Source organism: Passer domesticus, chromosome 3, assembly GCF_036417665.1.
Source record: "Passer domesticus isolate bPasDom1 chromosome 3, bPasDom1.hap1, whole genome shotgun sequence".
NCBI classification, from domain to species: Eukaryota; Metazoa; Chordata; class Aves; order Passeriformes; family Passeridae; genus Passer; species Passer domesticus.
In genome coordinates this window covers 92,499,079-92,525,187 of record NC_087476.1, presented here as the reverse complement: position 1 = coordinate 92,525,187, position 26,109 = coordinate 92,499,079, and the positions used below count along the sequence as shown (strand labels likewise).

At 38.7% G+C, this 26,109-nt stretch overlaps 2 protein-coding genes and 1 non-coding gene across 3 annotated transcripts in view; 1 reads left to right on the top strand and 2 right to left on the bottom strand.

Annotated features, from left to right (window-relative positions):
- Positions 1 to 464: 464 nt before the first annotated feature.
- Positions 465 to 558, bottom strand: TRNAI-UAU (transfer RNA isoleucine (anticodon UAU)). The gene is made up of 2 exons: positions 521 to 558; positions 465 to 500 (listed from the first exon to the last, which is right to left on the bottom strand). It is a non-coding gene; the product is annotated as a tRNA-Ile (tRNA).
- Positions 559 to 4,216: 3,658 nt separating this feature from the next.
- HAAO (3-hydroxyanthranilate 3,4-dioxygenase) overlaps positions 4,217 to 26,109 on the top strand; it is a 34,204-nt gene continuing 12,311 nt past the window's right edge. Inside the window, exons 1-6 of the mRNA XM_064414395.1 lie at positions 4,217 to 4,449; positions 8,490 to 8,568; positions 17,030 to 17,113; positions 18,726 to 18,832; positions 21,691 to 21,780; positions 22,490 to 22,533. Coding sequence (XP_064270465.1) covers positions 4,370 to 4,449; positions 8,490 to 8,568; positions 17,030 to 17,113; positions 18,726 to 18,832; positions 21,691 to 21,780; positions 22,490 to 22,533 — 484 coding nt within the window. The 5' untranslated portion in view covers positions 4,217 to 4,369. The remainder of the gene's footprint in view (positions 4,450 to 8,489; positions 8,569 to 17,029; positions 17,114 to 18,725; positions 18,833 to 21,690; positions 21,781 to 22,489; positions 22,534 to 26,109) is intronic.
- MTA3 (metastasis associated 1 family member 3) overlaps positions 8,373 to 26,109 on the bottom strand; it is a 300,754-nt gene continuing 283,017 nt past the window's right edge. Inside the window, exon 23 of the mRNA XM_064414385.1 lies at positions 8,373 to 8,414. Coding sequence (XP_064270455.1) covers positions 8,388 to 8,414 — 27 coding nt within the window. The 3' untranslated portion in view covers positions 8,373 to 8,387. The remainder of the gene's footprint in view (positions 8,415 to 26,109) is intronic.

Below are 26,109 nucleotides of genomic sequence, written 5' to 3'. Positions count from 1 at the left end.
ATTTGTTAAGCATTACCCACGCAATAAGCAGTTACAAACACTGTCACCACCAAAGGAGACAAAGCAGATATGCTATCACCACTGAGTTGCAGCAACTACGCCAGTGGAGCATTTACTTAAAGCACTACATATGAAACAACACGGTATAAAATAACCTTTATTTCCTACAATTCCTCACTCACAAGCAACTCTGAGGAAGAATACATTTGTTTCTGTGCACCGACAAGGTGCCATGAATTCTGTCCCGTTCAGCGGGGACAAGTCCCTGTAGGCACAAAACACAAACAGAGCTGGCACTAAGGCACAGGCGCTGCGGATGCCACCTCCCCGGGCTCTGTATGCCCCTCTCCAGCGGGCCCACAGTGCTGCCAGGGCTGCATAATTTTTCTCCGCACTTCCGTCCTTTTCCCTCCGGAGCGCCGCCGAGTCCCAAAAAAGCCCGTTTTCTCTCCCAAAAAGCTGTGTGCTCCAGGTGAGGCTCGAACTCACAACCTCGGCATTGCTCGGCTTTGTACTGCTGTATAAGTACCGCGCGCTAACCGATTGCGCCACTGGAGCCCTGACACCAACTCGTCCCGAACGCTTTATCAAGGGCTCGCCCGGGCCCGGCGGGGGAAGCGCGGCTCACTCCCGCCCGCACCCCGCGCTGAGCGGTGGCCCAAGGCCGCCCCGGCTCCCTGCCCGGGCCGCGCTACCCCGTTAGCGGCGCGGGGAAGGCACGACGGAGCTGGAGGACGCTGCGCCGCTCAGAGAAGGCGGCGCCCGCGAGCAAGGGAGACAGGAGCGGCGGCGAGGCCCGGACAAAGCCCTCCCGGCCCGGCCTGTAGGCTGGGCGGGCGGGCAGGCGGCCGCGGCGGCGCGGCAGAGCCCGGCTCCCTCCGGCGGCCGTGGCAGGTGGCGGGCGGCGGCGGCGCGGCCTGAGCGCCCTCCGGCAGCCGCGGGCTGCAGCCGTCCGCGCAGTTCCGGTCTCCGGGGCGAGACAGACGGAGCCCGGCCCCGAGTCGTGCGGGATCGAGCCGCCTGGCGGCCTTCGGTGAAGGCTTGGGCCGCTGGGTCAGCGAAGTTCAGCCTCACGCTCACGGGCAGCCGTGGGGTGATGTTGCACCCTCGGTCGTGCTCAGGACCAGGCTGCAGCGAAAAGTGGGAACTGTCAGGGAACTAATGGTTGGCATCTGTAGCATCGCTGCTGTGTGCGACACGAAGGGTGCCTGGCACTCTCAAAGCAAATGTTTGTTCAGCACTGCGTGTGCGTTGATAAAGTATACCTCCATCATGGATTTATTCTGCAGTCAGATCTGGCCTGCCTTATGTGGCAAAAAGATGGTGAACATAATTGTCATCAGCAGACACTTAAACCCAAGTGACTCCACTATCTCTCTTCCCTCATGATCTCATGGTAAATGAGCTGGCACTTTTTGAACGGAGAGGAGGTGCTTCTCACTTGCCAGGAAAGTTTTTCTCCTGTTGCTGTTATTTCTGTGGGCATTACCTAAAATACATTGCCGTGGTATACACCATTAACAGGTGAACCAGTGTGCAAATGTTGTATGTGATCCTTGATGAAGGTGTCTGGCAGTTTATTTCTTAAGAGAAATGAACTCTTCTTCTTCCATCATATAGGTATACCCGTGGCATACTAGAAAACAGCAGCAGCCTTAACATCATTATGCTAACAAAATAATCTATATCACACAAAGATTGCTGAGCAGGGGGGGAAACAGTATGGAGAATGTAGTTTTAAAAGTATATAGCCAAGTGTCAATATTTAACTTGTATTTTTTTGTTAACATATTTTTCTTGCTGGACACAAGCTTGTAAATTTAAGTTTCTAATGGGTTTGGTGATTGAGAAAGGTAGAAAAATAGAGTGTTTTCCAAAATGCAGCTTTTTCCAGTAACCCTTTTTTCCTGTACCCTCAATGCAAAATACTATTTTCATGTAGCAGTTTTGTGCTTCAGTACTATTGCACTACTCTGGCAGTAAGAGGTTACACATCGAGTCCTTACCTTTGCATAAAGGAAGGATCAGGGCCAGAAGGGAGAACAGAAACCCCAGGTGCTGAAACAGGCTTTGATGGATGTGAAGAGCCATCAGGGAGCACACTAGCAAGTAAAATCCAGGCCCCAATCAGTTCCTTAGGTGTATGTGATGAATTTATTTACTTGGGTGTCTCAGAGACTGCAACACTGGTTCTTTTCTTCATCTCTCCAATACACTTCACAGAAATAGAGTTTCATAGGCTTCCACACCTTGCACTTACCTGCATTTATTTGCCCCACTATTATATGCATCAACTGGCAATTAACTTCATTTTTCAAAACCTACTGATTTTCAGAAGGTTGCAGAAAATGCTACCCTAAAATAGCCTCAGACTTATATTAATGGTGAATTTTGTAAGTGAACTTTGTTTCCTCCCTGAGTAGGTTTAACTGTCAGGTTTCTATACCTCATACCAGCCACAAAATGGATTTATGAGCCTGCAACTGAGAAAGTTTTCTCTGCAGGTAATAGTACCTTGTATTCTGCCTGGTGGGAAAAAGCAGAGACTAGGGATTAGAGCAGTGGTTGTAGACAAGAGTCCTGCAGTTAGAACTGGTACTTTAATACCATGATGAACAAGGATTGGCTCAATCAATTCCAGGATCTGTGTTTTTTCCTACTGTGACTGGAGGTTCTCTCAGCTTTCATGCCCAACAAATTGAGTCCTGCTCTGCAACACAAGTTTCTAATGATGAGGCAGAGCTTTACAAAACCACAGTCATTAACTAGTGTCTGCATTTCTCCAGTCCTGCCAATCTGGGTCATAATCCCTTAAGTGAAAGTGCATTTTAAATAGAAGCGCTCTTTCTTTTACAGCTAAGAACAGAACTGCCAGCAGCATGCAGAACAAAAAGTACCAAAATGTACCTGTCTGTAAGTTCAAAACCAGGCCTTACGTGTTTGCTCTGTGGTGGTGTCTCACCACAGCCACTCTGTTGGTAGAAATTTCACCTGCTACATAAGTGATGTGGTGGTGGTGTTTTTCAATTGAATGAAATAATAACTACTTTGGGCTTATTTCAGAGGAAATTACAGCTTGTCCCATTGTGATTGTATTAATACAGTGGAACTGTAATCCACATGTGGATCTGTTTATCTCAAACAGATTTTTTCCTGTTCTATAAATTACATAATGAGTTTAAACTAAACTGCAAAGAAGTGATAGAGATGAAGGTAAAATAGAGTCACTCTTACAAATACTTGATAAAAGCACAGTATTAGTTCAAAGTCACACTGTTGCTTTCTTCTGGTGGAAAATTACAACAGTATGAGTTAAAGAACTCCCAGATTTGTACTGCTCATCATGCTGAATTTTCGGGCCTGTAGCTGAACTGCTCATATGTGCAAGCCATGGAGAATGTACCACTCACTTTTAACCAGGTCATTTTATCACCTTATACCCATACACATTCACCCACTAAGCACAGTGTAGATAAAAGTGGAAGACTGAGATACGTCAAGAGCAAAGTGCTAAGATACTGTAATGTCTTGGGATTTTTTTGTTTACCCACTCATCTCATGTGTTTGGAGACTGTTTATAAATTTATTTATTTTAAAAATTGGGGGTGGCAGGGAACAGAATGAGCAGTCCCATAGCAACTGTGTAGCTCTTGAACAGCAGCTTGTGGGGGAATAAAGACTAATAAAGATCTGGAAAGTCTGGTTCTTCTCAGTTTCTTATTTGCCTGACAATTTGATGGCAGTATGCTGCACTTTCCCAAAAGGCATCGCAGAATCGGGGTCAGCTCACCACAAGCCCTGCTATAACATTGGCAGAGCGGATCAAATTAAGATGAGCATTTATGGACAGCTACTCTTGGTCTTACAAATGCAGGAGACATCGGTATTTTGGCTACTTAGCAAAAGAAGATTCCAGTAATTTCAAACAAATACATATAACACAAACATTCACCCTTAGAATGTTGAAGGGAGGTTTCTATATTAGACTTGAAAGGAGTGAATCCCCCAGCCTCATCCATTTTTTGTGACTGCTTTTCTGACTGGCCATTTTTGTAGACATAACATTCCCACTCCAGTAGATGCAGTAAGGACAATTAAGAAACCCCTTGTGGGCAAAACTGAGTGTCCAATAAAAATAGATATTTTTAAAACACTAGTCAATTATTAGCCAAGCTGCTGGAGCATTAGTGCTCCCCATGAAATAACCTTTGGCTGATGGACTTGTCCCTTTTGACACTGAAGCCTGAAGACACCTCTCCTACCAGCCAATCCCCTGAGCACTGGGGTTGGAATCACAGGCAGCCTGCTCACAGAAAAAGCATTCTGCAAATTCTGATATCTTGAGCAAAAGTTTCATAGGTGGTGGACCATGGAGCTTCTTGTGAATGTAAGAAAATGGATAGAAGAAAACAAAACTGCCTTTTTGCCACCTGTTTGCAATAAGCTTATGTAAGTAAATGAAGTTGTTTTTTTTACCAAGTTATTATATATACAAATATTCCTAGCTATAAGAGGAAGCTGCAACAATGCATACATGGTAAAGATCAATAAGGAACCGTAGTTCCTCTCAGGCTGCAGCCAGAGTGCTGTTCTAAAGAACAGAAAGTGAGTGAAATCTGATTTGCAATAACTCAGCAGAATCTGGAAAGATCAACTTGAATATGAGACACTTGTCTCAACTCAAAGTTACTTGTAGGCAGGGAGACTGAGTTAAGAGAATTTTTGTCAGGCTCTGTGACAACAAACTCCTAGAAATCAGAGGAGATGGCATCATATCCAAAACCAAATAACAACCTGAAGTAGCTAAAGTTGCTGAGAATCATTCCAACATCACAGAGGAGCCAAAGCTGCAGGAGCAATTAAAATCAGAAGGATATATCGCTGACAAACAAGGAAAAAGGAAGGGCAGCGGTACCAGAGGATCAGATTTCCAGGTCATTTTCTGATCTGTCAAGGTGGGAGGGTAGGGAGTCTGAAGGGAGGGTAGGGAACCTGCAGGGACAGTTTACAGCCATTTACAGTATTCTGAATGAGACAGCCAGTATAGGGAAAAAAAGTGTGGGCATTATGCAGTTGTATGTACACCATGCATATGATCTGTGTCAAAGCTTGGGAACAAATTGCAATGTAAATTATCCAATGTGTCTCAAAATATTAACGAGGATTTTTGTCAGTGAAGCTGAGGAGAAAATACTTTGTCTAAAACTCTGTATGCAGAAAGCTTTCATTAGAAAGTATTCTCTCTAAGGAGTGACATAGACCCAGGTTTTATAAAGAAATGAAAAAGCATTTTTTAAACTTTAATTTTAAAAACTTTCTTTACCATTGTAATCATCAAAAAGAAAAAAAAATCAAAAAATATGCCTCTTGCCCTTCCCTTAAGTGCTATCTCTAATGAAAAGCTGAATGGGCAGTAATGTATCAGTGATATTAGTTTTCATTCACAGGGGCAAGGGTTACTTTTCAAAGCAATGGTTACAAGACAAAGAAAAGGTAAAGAGTACATCCTTACTGCCGTGTCGGTGTTGAAACTGCAGCTGTGTGTAGAACTGAAAAATTCTGAAACTTGAATCACTACAAGTGTTCCCATTTCTTTCGTTTTCACAATGGATTTAGGAAGTATTTTATGAAGTATATTAATTTCTGAAGCTTACCAATGATAATGGGAAAATTTTAGTATTTTACATATATGGAATATTCACATCTTTCCTTATCAGTACAATGAATCTTCTTTGTATTTACTGTTCTGTACTGCTTACTAGTAGTTCTGTGTAAACCTTGAGTAAATCTGGAATGTGGCGTCTATCATAGACCTTTGCCCATAAACATTTTAAGAAGCTACAGTGAAACAATAAACATTTTTTGTAATAAAAATTGCATAGTTTAAAACAAAATCCATTTTTCCAACATGGCTTTAGCCTGTGTAGAAGGAGAGTAAAACCATCTGCTGCATGGATTCTGAATCTACCACCACCTGCACCTGGTGCTACCTAAGTGCTTTCAGGATTTTCCAAAAGGTTTTAGGTGATTTTTCAAGAAACAACTAATAGATTTTCAACATTTTTTCAAAGGCTTCATTCTTTATGTGCTCTGTAGAGACGTGTAAGGCAATCTTCTCACTGAGTCCTAGTGCCTCATTCAAGGCAACCACCTCAAAATTTAACTTACTTTGTTTCAAGGGAGACTTAGCAGTTAAAACTAGGTCTCACAGCAAATCAGTAGGGCTTTTGGTATCTGAATTTATTAAAGCTTTCAGGTTTTTATGACATTGTGTTCCATACATTTGAGAGGATCACAATTTTAAAATACCTATTTGGGATTGCAACACAAAACCTCAATTCCTGAATTACTGCCTATTCAGAGTTTTACCAAGTCAAGAAAATGATACATCTAATTAAACTGCAGCTCTGACATTGTATTTTAATGACACCAGCTTGTAAGTTTAAATGCTTTTTAACCTCCACAATGAGCAATTAGTGCAAAATCAAACCCCTTGACACAGCTGATTTTCGCAGGTGCTTCTAAAGCTCTTCTTCTGAGTTCAGAATATGATGCTTACCAAAAGGACTATTAAGTGTGGCCATGAAACCACTGATTCTTTGTAGCCTTATCATGTTTTTGAATTGTCACCTGCTGGTACCATCTTCTTTATGAGGGTGAGAAGAGAAATGTAACATTATGGAAAACTTAATAGTCCATTAATTAGGTCCTCATTCATACAACAGTACAGTCAAGTAATTTTCTCATCCCTGAAACCTTTACAGTACTCTTAACTGCATTTTGGCAGTCTTAACTGAAACTTTTCTTTGTTACGATATTTCATAACAATAAATAATTGTTAAAGATAACAATTTTTAAAGCAACTATATTAACCAGATAACTTTATTCAGCAAGATGGACAAACTTACCTATTGGAGTTCCTGCTCATATTTCATAGCTGGAATCTTTTGATGGTGTCAGTATACTTTTGTTAATGATTGAATGATTAAGACATAGCCTGTTTATTCTATAAAGCCCAGGTAAATCTATGGAATAATTAATCGTAGATTTGCCAAATTAAGAAGTCAACCTGTAATTGTTTTATAGCGGTATTTTTACTTAGTGAGCTAATAACAAAACTGAATGTTTATTAGGAAAAAAAAAATCAAACTAACCCATCTTAACAGTAGACTGCAAGGAAACACAGATTGCCTTTCTCTTATTGTATTCTTCAGCGTTGATTTTAATTTATTTCATTAATTATTATCTGTATTGCTGCTGTTTGGGTCATCCTGCCCTTTAGTAGAAGTGATCATTAAAGCAGAAGCATTACAGTGTGCTGTTGAAAATGAATATTAAATCTGCATGGTACAAACAATTTCGATTTCAGTACCTTATTTTATGATACAGATATGAAGCCCAGTGCTATAAAATATGCAGCTTCCTGTGGAGAGAACGGTCAATTCTAATTCTTTGGTTTTATTTGACCAAGTAATTTGTCACTGTTACTGTTTAGCTGCTTTACTAGTCCCCACTGTGTTGGTCATTATCATTGAAATACTCTTCATGGAAGAAGTGGTAACAGTAGCAAATTGAATATGTATGTGACACCATTCAGAACAGCCTCTCCATTAAAGCATACAAGGTGCTGACACGGACACGTTGTTGTTGTTGTTGTTCCCTGTGTTTCAGGGGATCATGGCCCTGCTGGTTCCATGTTACTGCCCAGAACCTCCTCATTGCAAAGCAGAGGTTAATACACCTCAGTTCACTTGTCAAACAACAGAAGAACAAATTTTAGTTCCCAGCTAACCTGATTTTGAGGGGTTTTTTTTTAGCAAAGGAAAACCTACTACCTTCCCTTTTTATTAGTGTGAATGGACTGCTAGGTAATTGGAGTGATAGCCATTCCTCATGATAGCTGAGAGGAATGCTCACTGGGGCTCTTAAGAGGGGCAGAGTTAAGAAAGGCCTGGAATATCTTTTTCTGAAATAGCCACAACCATACTGGAACCACTGTAATGTTATTCCAGCTTAGCAAAATGGGTATAAACAGAACAGAAATCAGCTGGCAATTCCTACCATCAGTATCGATGGTAAGCCTACCAATGTGGGGGGGAAAAGTATGTTTTTACCTTTGTTAACTTTTAAGAGTTTTACCTTTACATAATCAGCTCAGGTTGAAAAGCCTCTTTTCTAGTTCCTGTCTCTTAGGTAACATTCTTTATCTTTTCAATTCAAAGCTCTTCTCCCAGCTGGCAGCTATTGTTGTCCTCTTTTCATAGCTGGAGGCATTGAAACACCAGGAGGGAGGTAGTTGGCCTCAGGTCACCCAACAGGACAGTGCCAGACAGAACAGACAGAGCATCCAAGGTCTATGAGTTCTTGTACTGGCTGTTGCTTTCCACTCAACGTTGTTTCATTGACTCACTGTCCTAAAAGAATTAAAAATAATAAATAAAATAACATCATGAACAGAAGTAGCTTCAAAATGTCACTTTCTCTTCCAGGCATCGCTATCAATTAAATGTGATGTTTGTTGGAGGGCCAAATGAAAGGAAGGATTATCATATTGAAGAAGGAGAAGAGGTAACCTTATAGGTTGTTTTTGTTATTCAGGTTTAATTTATCTCTAATGATTAAATGCAGCTACTTTTGAAGCTATAGATTAGTAGTGCCAGCCTCAGTGACGTATTTATTAGATCTACTCATAGGCTTAAACAGAATCATTCACCAGAACCAAAAATCATCTGTGCATTTTGTTTGAAACAAGCAGGTGAGGTCAGATCTGTTTTGCTGTAATTAATTTCCAACAGGAAACTAGAGAAAGTGTTTTTGACACATCCAAGTGTCTCATTTCAACATTTTGGAACAGAGTTTTAGGAAGGTAATAATATTTTTTAAAACAATATTTTATTGCAGAAGATTGGTCTGTATTTTGAAAGTAACTTTGGTATTCAAAAATCAAAAATATTTTAATTCACTAGAAATAACTTTTTTTTGTGGACTTTGTGAGAATCATCCGCTTTTCAGCTTTCACTTGAGTTTGGAAAGTATAGAGCCTTTAAATATTTTTCACATCATTCCCCTGTGCTCAAAGCCATTCCACTGGTGGCTCAAAGTCATTCCAACTTTGAGTTGTGAGTAGCCATTGTGCCAAATGAGCATATAGAAACCTAATAAAATTGTAACAAGTTACACCTTCTTTGTTTACTGCCTTTTTATTGGAATTGCTTGCTCTGCCTGGGGACTTCTCCACCACTGGCTCTGAAAGAATCCTAAGGGAAAGTGATTACTAGAGGCCTGGAAATAAGGGTATCAGGATGGAGACAATTTTCCTTTCTTCCCAGAAGAATAATTTAACTTCATGTCATTCCAATGACATTTGACAACCTAATTTTAAGTATCTTTGGAAACTCAAGCCTAAGCATCTACATAGTTTAAGGCAGGAGTGGGTCAAGTTTCTATAAATCCTTTCAAAGAGAAAGAAAAATTCATTTATTTATCATTGAATGATTTCTCCCCAAACCCACCCCAGCATTTCACAAGAGCCTCCATTGATTTCCTGTTCTAACTGTGCTGTGCAGATGTGTCGTCTTTACAGATGCACAGCTCTGGAAGAGCAGATGCAGAGTTATCCCTGGGTGACTCCCGCCTGTGTTGGATTGTCACTCCCATCTCCCAGCCACCTGTGGCTGTGGGCACAGGCACATCCATCACGGGCCAGGTTACCAGCACAGTACACTGTGTCCCTTCTCACGGGCTGTGCAGGGAGAGCTCTGGCAGCATCTGGGACCAGGCCATCACACTGTTTGGGATTCCTTAAAATGAAAATTAGGCTGGTTTAATTTAACCTTTTTTGTTGTTTTTCATGTTGCAAGGTGTTCAAGTATTTGTAAATAACTTGGCCTACCCTTTTATAAACTCTTTATATGACTTCTCAACAAGATAAAGAGTTAGCCAGATCCATAAAGGCACAATTTTTAATTTATTGTTGCATATTGATGTTGTTGCTAACTCAAGTGGAAACAAGGTTTTTTAGGTATCAGTATATGCTCATTTACATAGTAAGCTTGTCACAATCATTCAAAAACCAAAAATGGAAACATAACAACCCTATAACATTGGAAACTTGGCAATACACACATCAGAAGCATTATCAGTTATGTACCAGTTTAACATATGGGCCAATTTAGTTCAGTTTTATAAAAGTACATTATAATTATTCATTGCACTTTACCATAGTTTTTATCAGACATATTTACACTTTCCTGTGATCTTAGAACCATGTTTCTCATTAGAGAAGAATTGTGAGGTAGAGAGTATCCTAGCAAAAGGGCATATTCCTAAATTAGACTTGGGATTAAAATAAAACCATTCAAAGCCATATTCAGCTCATTATTTTGTCAGAAAAAGGGTAACTTATAGTTCTGGGTGATAATTTGAAGGCAGAGTATATAGACGTACTGTCAGCAAGCCAAATCACGAATGTGAAAACCCACAAATCCTTCAGGCAAATTTAGTTCATGCTGTTCTACTGTTAGTATTCCCATAGCAAAGAAGGGTTGGTTTGGAGAGAAAGTTAAATTTAGGATTGTTTATATCTGTCCACTCACTATCTCATGCCTGTTATCACACAGTTTATGGCGTGTCTTGTGGCAGAACTTGTGCTTGAAAGCCTGCAGTTCACAGCAGCAAAGGGTTGGCACTCAGAGATAAGGGCTGAGGAGCATCCTCCCAAGCTGCTCTCTGCTGGTGCCATTAGCGTGCAGGTGTATCAGGAAGATTAGGTCTGACTGTCTAATTAGGAGGAAAAAAACCCAGAGGCTTGATTTGAAGTATCTTCAAAGCCTTTTAGAATTGTCTCCTGAACAGCCATTTAGGCTAAAATGACAGCCAGTCTAGCACAATTTCTTTCCTCATCTCAACATGCAGGCATTTCCTAAATAACTCTTATATTTTGTTCCTTCTTAGTTTTCTCTATAGCTCTTCACTGCCTTCTTAAACTTCTCTGCACTACTTCTTTGCCACCATTCGGCACAAAAAGAGTCTCGTACCTGAGACTGTGTTACATTGGACAGGTTTTTTAAAGAGAAATATGAAGCTGCAACTTACAAGAGTTAAACCATTCACAGTCTTCAGCTGGAATTTACTAGGAAGTCATATTCATTCTTATTTGTAAAGTTCCCTTTTGCTCTCTTCTCCATCAGAATAGAGGTAGTCAGAAAACATCTACTCAGACATTTTCTGTCTCTAAATCAGACTCATTCAAAATGAAATGCTTTAGGAATGTGGCAAAAAAGTGCTGTGAGGATGGACCTATATATCTAATACTGACAGAACTTTCTAATAAGCGTTTGTGCTACATAATGAGTTCTGAGGGTTTCCAATAAATCATTATTTTGATGTGCCTCATTTGTCAAGACAGTTTTGGGTTACAGGGACTAGTGACTACAATTCTTGTGTAGTCAACTTGATGAGGCCACTGAAAGTTTCTGTGGCAGGCCTGACATGATCACCGAGTTGCAGAATCACTAAAGTTGGAAAACACTGCCAAGATAATGGAGCCCAAACTTTCACTGAAACCACCTTGTCATCTAAACCATGGCACTGAGTAGCATATCCAGTTGTTTCTGAACACCTCCAGGAATGATGACTCCACCACCTCCCTGGGCAGCCATTTCAATGCCTGACAACCCTTTCCATGAAGAAATTCTTTCTGCTGTCCAACCCAAACCTCCCCTGGCACCGCTTGAGGCTATGTTCTCTTGTGCTCAACCCCTCACAGCTGTGGGGTGGCAGGTACCAGGGAACAGTCCTCAACATATCTTTGTCTTGGATGTCATACTGTACAATTTGTGACAAGAAGAGTTTCAGTGTTAACATAGCCTACAGGCTTCATGGTGTATTTACTGCATTTTTATTTGCTTGTAAAGCCTGAGGGTAGGGAAAAAAAAGCCAAAAACAACAACTTCTTCCAAAGAAATAAGTGAAAACCCAAGGGGACCATATATTTTGGAGAAGTTAATGACAGAGAAACCCCACGATCATAACAAAACCTAGCTCTAGTACAAGAATTTCAGAATTTATTTACTGCATTGTGTGGGCAGCCTTGGGGAAAAGTGACATATGCTAACAGCTAAATCTAGGATCACAAAAGTAGTTAGAGTGGTATTTCTTTACCCACCTCAGTCCACCACTTACACACAGTGAATCTCAACTGACTTTGGTTTTGCTGACTTTGACTTCGTAACAATTTACATTCCGATGTTGAGCCTATGTAAAACAGTGCAGTTCCATGCAGAGAAATTCAAATCAGCATTTCATCTACCACCTGCAAGACATTTGCATTGGCACAAACCCCACTTGGATTTAGAAGTCACACTTCTTACTGTGCTGTTTTTACCCTAAGTTTCTACTCTCAGCATCTAGGTTGTTTCCTATGGATAGAGCCATCTAGTTATAGGCACATCCCCACAGACCAAAGCCCTCATACTGCAGTCCTGAAGAGAACTCTCAGAGAAGGAGCTCCCCCTCCTTTGATCATTTTGATGAATCTCTTCAGCTTCTTCTAACATATTCACGTGGTCTGACTGAGATACAACTTCATGCTTGAAACATGATGCAGGTTTGAGGTCACATCTGCCGTAAGTCATCTGAGTTTTTTTGACCTGAGTTTTGATTTCGCTTTCTCTCCCTCTCCCACAGACACCACAAGTAAGACTTGGCTCCAGTAGAGCCAATAGATTGTCTGCCTAAATGAAGCCTGACTCCTTCTAATGTATGCTGCTTTCCAGTCAGCATGCCTTTGAGAAACTCTTCCCTATCAGATCAATTCAGATCAATTTGCCCTTTGCATTTTATAAGGATAGTGGATGTCTGAAAACAAGAGGAAAATAGGGCTAGGTGAGCATTCCAATAGGTTGTTTTGTCATGCTTAGATCCCAAATAAATCTGAGAACCTGAATTACAACAAAGCAGGAGAAACATTTTTGCTTCTTTCCATTTAAAAACCCCACATTTATCTAATAAAGTATCTTGGAATATTTTATAAAACCCAGCTCCTATTAAAGTGTAATAAGAACGATAATCCTTTTGCATCAGATGGAGATTGTGTCTTCAGAAATAGTTTTGCTGCATAAAATTGTTGGTATGAGTTTTGGCTAGTATTCAGGTCTCACAGATGACATGTAAATGAGCAGAGGGAAGTAAAAAAACAAGCCACACCAAAAGCCCTCAAAATAGTTTTCTCTACCTTCCTAATCTGTTTGTTTTGTAGACTTCTGATGGCTGAAAAACTCCTGTGATGAGAAAGGGAGAAAATTGTTTTTCTCTACTCAAATAGATCAGTCACCACTGAAGTCTGGAGAGCACCCAGGCTCTACTCCCACATCAGAATTTTATTTGCTCTGCAAATTAATTTAATGCTTAGCCATATGACAAGCAATACAAGCCAGGATATACCAAGCCAGAGCCTAATCCCAGAAGCGGCTGAGCAATCCCAAATTCCATTTTTAGATGCAGTCAGAACTCAAAGTATCCTGCTAATTACAGACCTCTTTAGAGGTCTGTAAGTAAGCCGTCAGCTATCAAAGCTCTCATGGAGCTCTGGGTTGCTGTGTCTAGGCAGAGTTTGATATCAAAGGTGGATCCAAATTAAATTACATACGCTGCTGTACATGAAATAAAATACACTTGTGGGTTTTTTAGTTAGTCAATACAGACCAATTTCAAATCCTGTATTCTTCCACTACTAGATGCTTCTTTGTTTACTCTGCTAGGATACACATACCTGGAGGAAGGAGCAATTCTCACCACACTAGGTGGTGAGAATATAGTGAGGATGTTAGGGCTTCTTTTAAGGTAGTAATGCTTCCACTGATGGCAACAGTGAATTCCTGCCTCTGTGCATCTCCTCTTCAGCATAATTTTTTTCTATGAGTATTCATAATTGAATGGAATATCCCTGTACATAATTGAGAGGGATTCAGCACTGGCCACTCTACCTTCCCCTGCAGGCATAATACTATCAGGTTTGAAGCATGATCAAAAAGAGTGAAGCAGACTAAGGAAGGAGGATGTATTTCTCCTATGACAAAGAAAATTTAAGGAAAATTAAATTAATTTTAAAAAACCCTCTCAGTCTTAAGGTGTTTTCATTTGAGTTTTGTAGGTATTTCTGCAGTTTTAATGATCATATTGAGTAATGTTACAAAATAATGTTACGCTTGGGGCAAAAAAGCACTCCTAAGTGCTTCATAACTTCTAGAGGTAAGATGAGCATTAATGAAGGAGCATTAATAAAGGAGGTGTTTTTAGTATAATCATAATGAGAAGATACCACGCAGTAAGCAGAAAACTAAACAAAATACTGACATCTGGAAAAGAAGAAAAAGAAAGGAAGATACGATAATAAATAAATAAGCACATCTAGTAACAAAGGATAAAAAGAGTGGTGAACAACCTTTGTTTCTTCCTTGAGACATGTTTTTCACCCAAAAAGACAAAATTCATGCCCAATTGTGAGCTATTATGCAGTAGCAATATACAAATATAGGCTTTTCTACAAGAAGAGCTATATATGCATTTAATGTAACAAGAGGCCTTATCATTAATAACATGTTAATAGAGCAGAAATATTGCACATTTCCTCAGTTTTTAGTACTGCTGGGGAGAATGGATACTAGATCATTCCAGTAAGAGCAGTGCAGCTGGGAAAGCTTATATTTTCAAGTGGTATGAACTCCATTGGCTTACTATCCTATCTATATAGGTGTACATATAGTTGTGTGTATGCATATATGTACACCTGAATTTTCTAACTTTTTGATTTTTTTTTTCCAAGAGAGACTTAGGAAAACATGAGATTTGCCCAAAAGGCAAAAGTTAGTCAGTATGTAGAAAAAAGAAGTTTCCAGCAAAAAGACAGTATTGTGCTGCCAATCTGGCCTCTGAAATGGGTGTGGACTGTAACTCACTGAGATATTAAATAGCTGACACTTTCCTTGATAAAATGTTCAGGTTATATTATGAGCAAAGCAGTAGAGTCACTAATTGCTGCCACTTGTATTAATCACAGTTAGATGATTTATGGATGACTGAAGCACTCAGGCAATTAAAAAGAAAAAAGTTTTGAAGAATAGACCATAATTTACAGTGAAAGGTACTATTTAAATTCAGTCAGAAAAACACTTTCATTGACAATGTGTAGCCCACGTCATTCCTCCTCTCCCACTGCAAAACAGTTCTTTTAATTCATAACTTACTGTTTATAATCTTTTCTTATGACTATGATGCTTCGCCCCTGAACTGGATAGCTGACATCCACTCTCAAGTTTTTCACTTCCAGTAAGGTTTCTCAGCTGCATGATTTATGTCAGAATCAGGATAAACTCTACCTCTGTTGTCCTTTCCCTCATCTACAAGTCCTGTGCACATGTTCAGTAATAGCTGCCCCAGTAGCTGCAGGGGAAATGACACTCCGAAGCTCAGGATTTCCAAAATTATACTTTAGGTTTCAGCATTGCCGGTGCCATATGACCCACAGCTGATGTGACAATCCATCTAGATCATACAGTCTCAGATGAATCTTCTATGAACTGGAGGAGAGGCCATTTCCCCACTCAGATCACTCTCTGTCATGCAGGGAGCAGCTGGCCCTGCCCAGTGGAAGGAGAGCTGCTGTAGCATTGGGTGCTGCCCTGCAGAAATGCCAAAGAAAGTAAGAGCCAAAGAAGGCAAGGGAATGGACTGCACTGGCACTGTGGCCTTCTAGACAAGAGTTATAATTTATCTGTAGTGATGTCCCTGGCACAAGGTGAACTCATTTAAAGCTCTCAGCATGAGCTTTTTTCCAGTGTATCTTCAGTTCTCCCTATTGTTTTATTCCCTCGGCAGCATATTTATTCTTTCTCATGTTCACAGAGGTGTTTCTTCAGCTCCAAGGGGCATGTATTAATATTTCAAAACTCTTTCAGAAATAATACTGATTTAAAAATTGATTAAGCTTTTCTAATGTTGGAAGGAGTTCAGTTCAGGGGGTTTTCATGCTTCAGTGGTTTCTTCTTTCCCCTATTTTATTTTTCATTTTGATGAAGTTGTAGAGACTTGCTAGACTTAAGGTATTTTTTCAATTATAGTTCTAACTTTGAATCATGTTTCAGACTACTTCAGCTGCACTAGCACTCTGGTTTCTAGATGTGGTAAAGAGAACATGGAAAGCATGGCAGAAGTGACTTCTGAAAATATTATTGCTCTGAACTATATAAAAATGAGGGGGAATGTGCCCATTATTTCAGGTCAAAGATACAGATCTGCTTACAGATTATAACCCAGTTCTGTCATGAAGCATGAGGACCCGAGCACCTCAGAGCCCCCACAGAGCAGAGCTGGTTTTGGTCTGAAAACAGCCATATCACCAAAGACAGAATTTTGGGTTCAGTGGTTCTGCCCTTATACACACTTTGAATGTAACCGTTTTACATATACACAGTGGGAAGAGCAGCAGCTGTTGAGGGCATCCACAAAAATAAAGCAGAACAGCTTCCAAGTGGGCAATTCTTCCCAAATGAGAAAGCACCATTAAAAATTGAAAAAGTACACCAAAAAAAAACCTGTGTGTGCATATTTGGAGCTTATTTGGAGAATTGGCATATAATTTGATTGATTAGAGACTCTGCTACATCTGAAGTTAAGCTTTCTATATTGTGTAATTAATGGATGCTTCAACTGTAATGTTGAGCCCTCCAGAAAGTAATTCCAAAGGTAAAACCAGGACAATGGAATTCCACCAGGTGCAGAGGATAGCTCTATAGGCAGTTACAGACCTCTTGGATAGATTACTAAGATAACAGTAATAACAGTAATAATACATATTCTGTAACTTTTTAAAATTCAACATATTTTAGGAGGCAGTTTTTGTTAGAAAAAAATCTGCTAATACTTGCAACTGCAAATTGAACGTATTTATACATGTATTCTTTGTATAGAGAATATAAAGCACAGAATGTTTTGGAGTAGCTGCCTTAATTCTATATTTTTATTTCTTCAGCTTTTTTACCAGGTTCAAGGAGATATGTGTTTGAAGATAATTGAAAATGGGAAACACAAAGACATTGTCATACGAGAAGGGGAGGTAAAACAGTATTGTTTTTCTGTTATAGTTGTATATAAGTATGTTAACCAAATGTTTCATGTGTTATTCAGAAACCAATTTATCCCTGCTTTGCAAAATATGGCATCGGGATTTATTAAAAAAAAAAAAAAAAAACAACCAAAAGCTTGAATGGAAAATTTTAAGAAAATAATAGGAAACTACAATAAACTATGTTCAACATTTGACTGTTTCAATAACAGATAAAAATCCCTCTGAACATCTGGGGTATATATTCATATAGTCCAGAACATACTGAGAGAAGTTTTTATTCCTGTGCATTGCATGGGATCTGCCATGTAAATTCTGTTGGATCAGGATTTTATTTACACCTTGCCAGGTAGACACCGCTCACCCACCCACACACACCACTAAGCAAACTACCTAAACTGAGGAGTTTAAATGATTCATACATTTTCAGCCTTCTTTAGTCCTCACAGCTTGCCTTTCCAGCCATCACAGTAGGACAGCTTTAAACGAGCGGTTTACAAATAAAATGTATCCAATTTTTCCTTATAGTAGTACACTTGCTAAAGCATAGATTGCAGTGCTTTTACCAAGAGCATGAATAGACACTGGCTGTTACTGCGAGTTAGATGTATACTACAACTGCCACTCACAGTTACTGACACAAGCTTGGACTGCACTCAAGTCTTTGAAAGGACTATTAGGTCTAGTGGAGGCAGGCCTTAAAATGGAAGGCGTGTTAAACCCAATAACTTAATGCCATTAAAAGCATTACAACTTCTTCAGTGATGAAACAGAGCCACGTTTTCCAACTATGAGGTTCTGGTATTACACTTCACGCTGCAGGAGCACACCCAGCTGAGATCTCAGCGTGTAAGAGAAGCACTAATGAAAAGGAGCACACAATACTTGGTGGAAAGACTGACACTAGTACTGCTGAGGCACCATCATTAGCTCTGTTTTGTAGACAGAGAAACTAATGACTGCCCAGCCTTAGCAAAAACATCTGTACTGGTGAAGAATACAGGCTAGCCAGCTAGCTGCTAGGAAAGGTTCAGAAATAGACTTCTCTTAACCACATGTTGCCTATTCACTTTGTCACTTGCTTGAGTAAATAGCTCCTCACATTTGTTATTTATTTTCAGAGAGAGTAGCACTTGTCATCATGCAATCATGCAATCAAAGGTGCTCACTGTGTTGGGAGGATACACGTGGCTGATTAATTTAGACATTTTATTGAGCAGACAAGAAACCTGCTTTTTTATTTCCATTTCAATTACTCAGAAATTGCAGTAAGTTTATAAATTTCAGATGAGAAATTGATTGGATTTTCACTCCAATTGTGTCTAGCAATGATGATCAAGCCAGGAGGAGAGAACTTGCCTGCCATCAAGGCAGTGCTGATTGCAGTCACTGTGTCATCACTCACAGAGAAAGCAAGAATTGGTGTTTGCAGGGCTGTGGGTACCACAGTGGGTGCAGCTGCAAAGGTGCAACACGGGATCAACAAAAAGTAGGGGAGAAGTGGAGAAAGGAGCAGAAGACTTTACAGGTTGAGGGGCAGGAAAGGGACAATGCAAAAAACAAAGACTTCCTGATACTGACGCTTTCTGATTTCTTTTAACAGATGTTCCTGCTACCTGCCAGGATACCTCATTCTCCTCAGAGATACAAAAACACTGTGGGTCTTGTGATTGAGAGGGAAAGATTAAAAACAGAAATGGATGGGCTAAGGTGAAGTATAAACTATTGACTAATCTGTTAGAATTCATAATATAAACTGATTTCTCATATCAATACAATGCTGTGTTTTAATTTCATGATAATTAATCAGATTCATCCCAGCAATTTTGTACTAATTCTATCCACACATCTATTTATCTATATACACATAAACAGAGATCTCATTTAGCATTTGCTTTAGTTAAACAAGGACCATATTGAAATTTCTGAAATACGTTATGGTTATAGCAATCTACTTATGTACTATGCACTGCTATTTCCTTAAGTTTAAAAAAAAAATCTCAGAGCTCTCTAACAACCCAGATAAAAAAGATTTTTTATCAGTTCTGGCAAGCAGAATATTAATTCCTTTGCAAGCACTGAAAGCAAAAAGATGAAGAACAGCTTTCTTGTCAAGTGTGTGGGAAGCTAGAAACAAAAGTCAATTTTCTCACCGCTAGTCCCTCTACATTGTACACACCTCTGCCTAGGTTTTATTGCCTTTTGAGGAAAACATCTTCATGTAAGTGATTGGTTTGGTTTGTATTCTAGAGGGAGCAGGACTAAGCTTTGTCTTGTGTCCATACAGAATTCACAAATCTAAGAGGGAAAGTCACAACAGTATAACATTAGAAAAATCTAGAAAAGCTGTCTTGGTATTAACCAGAGATGACAGACCAAGCAGAATTTATAGTGTCCATATAATCCATACAGATTTAAAACTGCAGAGATATCTGTAAAATGCTGTTCCTGTCCTTTCACCTACAATTTTGATTGTTGCATGGGTAGTGTCACAGCAGGAAGATTGCAAGTACTCAGAGCTAGAAAGATATACTTTTTCTTTTAAAGAAAAAAAGGCTATGGAAAGAAACTAAGAAAGAGACCATTCAAGAAAAGAAACACATGATTAAATTCCAAGCTAAAAACAAGTCCAGTTCCTTTAAAGTATTGTTTACCTATGCACATGTCTCTTTTTTCCTTTCATTGCAGATGTGTAGATTGTCTGGACTTACATTATTTAAAGGATACTTTGAGCTAGAAAAAAATGACCAGTGATTTAGATGAAAAAGTTTATTATTAAAATAAAAAGGACTAAATAGTAAAAAAAGAACATAAATAATAAAGTGAACTTCACCTAAAGTAAAACAACCTACCATGTGAAGTCTGTGAATGGTATCAGACAGAGAAATGCTGAATGCCATTTTAGAGATCCAGGCTGATCTAAAGATTTGCACTCCAATATAGGCATGTTCATGTGGAGAAGCTAAACTAAAAGCTACCTTATGGCTTGCAGGTGGAAATTAACAATTTAATAAATTCAAAGCATCTAATCAGATGCCTGAAAATAAATCAGAGGTTTTCAGTGCCCTTGTTTTAACACTGATGTGGTGAATAAAAACACTTGAAATTTTGGAAGTGAGAAATCTTGTCATGCTTTTGAACCTACATTCCCTCTGTGTGCTCCTGGGAGAGAGGGGAATTTACAACCAGAGTCCCTAATGTCCTCTTACTTTTTTCAACACCAGCCACCTGCAGCAAAGACTGCACAAAAGGAAATCCTAATGCACTTTGAAGTATGCTGACTCAGAGTCTAATACTGTGTTACTGTTCCATTATTTATGGTGTCTACAAACCATAGTCGTAAATCAGAGCCCCCAGCATGCTGATTACTGCACAAGTGAAGAATAAGTAGCCTGCCCCAGTGTTCCAGCCTAAGTAATGATTACTTGTCTTGTGCTATGAGAAAAATGATCTAGCTACTCTTAATTCTATGGCAAATAAGTACGAAACCAAACAAGTTTAATGTTATTCATATTGTCGGATACTTTATTTGTACCAAACAAACATATTTAGCATCTCTCTTCTCTGTAGATTGTCTGTGTTTAGATTTTGTGATGGCAGCATAGCTTTTTCTAAATTGGAGGTATAGATAGTGTTATTCTCTTCAGTGTATCCTCTTTTTGCAAAATATGAGGAGCCAGGGAGCTCTTAGAAAATTTCTGGACAATATATGTATAGATACATAAAACAGACATGAACATACAGATATGCACAGGATAATTACATAAGTTTTGTTTTCTACTTCAGACACACATTCCAGTAACTTTAATCTAAAAGACACACAGGACCTTTTTGAAAACATTGACAATATGAGTGACAGGACTGGAGCATCATTCCTTTCCAGTCTTGCAGTCTTTTAAAAATCTGAGTGTAAATTTTGTATTTGCCAGTCCTTAGATTGATTCTATAGAGCAACCTTTACTTGTTGACCTCACCAAAATTTATTTTTTTTTAAGACAAAAAATTAATGCAAGTGAAGCACTAAATTCTTCTTCAGAGGGGTGACTCAAACACTTCCCAAATCTGTGTAGCTGAAAACCATCTACTTTTCACTAACAAGTCCATAACCACCTTGTTTTTTTATCAGTCCCTGCATGGGCATTAAGTAAGCTGACTCTATCAATATGGCTATTTTGGTCATTGCTGTATGGAAGCAGTTACTGGAAATGGTATTTGGGTCCAGGTTTTCTTGCAGTAACTACATCCAAGGTGAAAGTATTGGTCCCAAGAGATTATGGCAGCAATCATTTCCAGAATGAAATTGGGCAAGGTTGCTGAAGGAATTTGGTGATTTGTGATTGATCAACAGAACTAAAAGGCACTCCACAGAAGTTTGAGCACCCCACCACCAAGTCACCTAACCAGGGAAACAGAAAGCTTTCCCAAATAACCATTCCTCAGAATGAAGTCCACCAGCCTTGACAATAAGTTGCTCTTACACAACATCAAGTAACTATTTTCTTCAAAAGACTGAAACTGCCTGATCAGTTAGTTAATAAAAGGATTGACTAATGTGTTTACATTATCAGATACTATGTTGGAGAATCAACTGATGTCCTCTTTGAAAAATGGTTTCACTGTGAAGATCTCGGCACTCAGCTTATACCAATAATTCAAGGGTAAGCTTTTTCCTTTGTAAATTAAAAAAAAATATTGAAATTATATTGTAGATGTTTGTCAGTCTGTGGCTTATGTCATTAATTTGCTATTTATGTTGTATTTTACATAGACTTGTTAAAAGTTAATTGCTGTCTATAAATTTCTAACCATGTCTTGTATGTCCCAAATTCATCAAATCAGATTTTTTAAAAAAAAGAGATATCAAGTATTTCACACACCAATCTGGAACACACTTTTTTGAACCAGTAAACTTAGTAGCACACTGCTTCTAAGTGCAAAAAGGATTGAGTGAAAAATTAACACTAATTAATGCTAGGTTATCAAGGTAAATCAGTGAACTGCTTTAAGCCTTCTTTCACTCTTGCTTTAATCTAAATACTTTTAATTGATATTATTTATGCATTATCAGGACTGTGGCAAACTTGGTAGAGAGCTGCTTTCTAAGAAACGTGAATTCATTAACTAATCAGTTTGTTAAATGGTTACTATAGGTGAACAAGGGAAGTGTTTAGTGACATTAATCTTGTAGGACTTTCAGACAAACCCTCTGTCAGTAAAATAGATATAGTCTTGCATAGATGTGATAGTAGCTGAGGATTTGGCATATCTATTATCAGCACAAAACTTACAGGCCAGTATTACTGCATAGTCTTTGTTAACCTACAGAACACCACTTTTTTACTTCTGTTTAAATGTTCATTATTCCAGGTTTTTCAATTCAAGGCAATATAAAACTGGAAAACCAAACCCAGGTAATGCAAATTAATTTAAGAATTACAACAATTGCTGATTGAAGAGAAAGAAAAATATTTTATGCAGTGAGAATCATTCTGGTTGTGTAAATTAAAATTATTTTTGGGAAGCAATTCCTTTCATTACCTTGACCACAAGGAAATTCCATATAAGTTATTACCAACAGCATCCTGTTTGGTCATCTGATGCCATCATAACCACCTATTAGGTAACTATACTCATATAAAATGCTACTATCTCTATTCTTCTGTGCCTTTCAAGTCTTGTACTAACAAAATTTCACTTCTGACAGCCCATAAAGAGATTTTTGCAAGTAGAATTAATACACTATATATCTACTTGTAGTCCTTTACCTATAGCTATGATCTACTCTTGGGAAACCTAGAGAAAACCAGATTCTTTTAGTTCCTGTAGGTCTTAACATTTTATTTCCATGCTGTCTGGCCACATTTTTTATTTTGTCTCTGTTGTGGATAGTGATTGCAAATTCCACACTGGAACAGATATTCCAGTTGTAACTCTACTTAAATCTGTTGGAAAGAGACATAGAACAGAGAAAGTGCCTTCTAGAAGGTAAAGTTATTCATTTTGGCTTTATGAGTCAGAGCTCTCAAACATGATGGTTCCTTTCTGCATGGCAACAAAAGCCTCAATTGGGAGGATATTGCAACTGCACCTTCAGTGGGAAATTTGTTTTGCTGAAATCTTACAGTCCTGCTGGGTCATAGCTTTACATGAGTACCCAGCATGTGCATGATCCATTGCTCTTGATTAACATAAGCTATGCCCAAAATACCACCTTTATGTCTTAATTATGTACAAAAGACCACACTATCCAACCATTTCTGCATCTGCAGGGACAGGCTCTATAGACTGTTTGGAAGTGCTTTAGTTAGGTGCAACCTGGTCAATTCTGCTGCAAGAACTACCTGGAGAGTCTCCATGACATTATCAGGTTGTTAATTGACACATGGAAAATCATTATAAGAATAGCAGAAGCTGCCTGTGTAATCCTGAGGAGAGCCTGAGATTTCCTCCTGGAGAGTTCCTACACCAGTTAGCCAAATGCAAACCAGCTCAGTCTACCCCACTACTCAGGTTTGTTCTTTCAAATCTCTCTGCTGGCTCATCTTTGCTGGCAACTGAGGGGCATCCTGCACCAACCAAGAAATGTATGTATGGCTCAGGTGTTCTGTACCCAGCTATGCTACTCTTGATCTCATGACCAACTTGAATGTCATCTTCCAGTCACACTCAAAACTTGAATTCCATAGCTCTTGTCACAAGAGAAACTTTAGTTTCCCCTCTCTCAAAGGTTTTTGGGACCAGCTGTCCTTAATATCCACATCAATTCCTAAATATCTTTAGATGATTGTTATGAATTACTCTAAGAGAGACAAAAGTTTCAATGAAATGTTATTTGCACATCTATCTCATTTCTCAGCTTGATAGTCACCATAAAAAAAAAGTCACTGTCTGCCATCTCAGTCATTAACAGAACAAAGCTCTTACTGAAATCCTAAAATTGGGTTAAGCTGTTTTTTGCCTGAATATCGATGTTCTTAACAATAGTTATCTAAAACATTTCGGCCAACGTGAAGTTAAGAGAGGAGTCTTCTGTATGGGATAGCAACCTTAAAGCCCTTGCAGTCAGAAAGTAGTAAAGCATCAGAAACCCTGCCTGAAAACTTTGCTGAACCAGCTTTAGGCATTGGTTCATTGACTGACTGGGGAATGTGATTGTCAGGGAAAGGCTCCATGTGTCTTATAAATAAAATGGGGCTGTCTCCAAGATCTTACTTTTATGTCTATACACTGTCAAAATCTGTTTTAGTCTGAGCATGTCACCAATGTTTGGGTGCTGGTGGTTTGGTTTGTTTGGGGTTTTCTTTGCATGGAATGTGTGAGAGCTAGGTACTGCCTCACTGTGTGTTCACACAGTGTTTAGCAGAGGAAATATAATTTCAGATGAAGCCTCTAGATGCTGCTGTAATAAAAAAAATATCATACCACTCATAATATCCTTCTTCAATACAGTGATTTGCAATAAGCATCCCTCACCAGGCTAAGAGTTTAAATGTCAGTAACAAATGAATAATATTAGGGCAAGAACAAAATAACATTAAAGATAAAATTAAAGATTTATGTTGTTAATATTTTTGCAGAAGATTAGGGCTGAAGAACAAACCTGACGATCAATCATAAGCTACAATACATCCTGACACCTTTTTTTAAACAAGTAATTCTGAGAAACTATTATTGATAAATTTAGCACAGAAGCTCTTTCCTTGTAAATTACCTGGCAGGTTTTCAGCCTGGGAAACAGCTCCCTTTTTCCAATTTTCAGGTTTTGTGGACAGTAACTAACCCAACATCTCAGTGACATCTTATGCATGAGGAAAACACCCCACATTTTAGTTACAAAAATTTTAGTTTATTGCTCCTGTAACTCTTAGTAAGAATGACAGTGTTTAAAAAAAAAACCAAAACCAAACAGTTTGACTGAGATAGAAGTAAGCTGGTAGTATGTTCGCTCTGAAGGCATACCCAGCTGATATAAAAATAATGCTTTGGTTTTATTCCCTGAGGAGCTCTCTCTCTCTTTTTTTTTTTTTTAAGAAGTAGACTTCAGCAACTGGCATGACATTTGTAACATATAACAAGATACCAGTTGCCATGATGTTTCACTCAATGCATATCTTAACATCGTTTGTACTGGCTTATGCAGAGGATGGAGTTTCAGCCTTTTTCTTTTCAGTTTCTCTTCAGAAAATCCAGAATTGCCTCAATTTAAAAGTGCCGGCTGAAGCATTCTCAGGTTCCTCTCTACATAAGCCTGAAGTACTGCTTCACCTTCTTAGAGAGAAATGGAATAAAATTGAGGAAAAGCATCTTCAAAGAAATCCTGGATTGCAGCTCACTCATAGAGGAAAGCTGTAAATGGAATCAATCAAGCTCCAATGGCTTAAAAAAAAAAAAAAAAAAGAAAAGAAAAAAAAGAAAAAAAGAAAAGAAAAAAGAAAACAAAACCACCAACCAACCAACCAAAAAAAAAAAAAAAAAAAAAAAACAAAAAAAGGCAAAAAAGAGCAAAACTAAGTCCAGACTTTTTCTTGATTTATCTATGGTTTCTGGCTTAGCCAATAGCAGGGAAAGTCCCTCTGAAAGCAGGGAAATCAAAATATATGAAGACACGGAAGAAGAGGGATTCAAATGACATCAGGAAAAATATAATCAGAAATATATAATATATATTGCATGCAATTCTTATTTGAGGAACTGTTTTGTATTTTGTTACTAGACTCTTTTGTTTTCATGTGCAGAAATAAAGTCTGAGAATACTCTCCCCTTATTTTTTATCAAAAGGGTGAATATTTTTAGGATATAGGCTATACATGGAACTCTCAAGATAGGCTGGTTTGTGTTACTTTTATATTTTTTGACATGAGGAATCATAGTTATCAAAACAAGTCCTGCTACTTTCAGTTGAATCAGCTTGAGAGCAAGATTATCCCAATATATCTATTTCATCCCACTTTTCTAATCAAGATTATAAGAGATGGTTCAGACAGAGA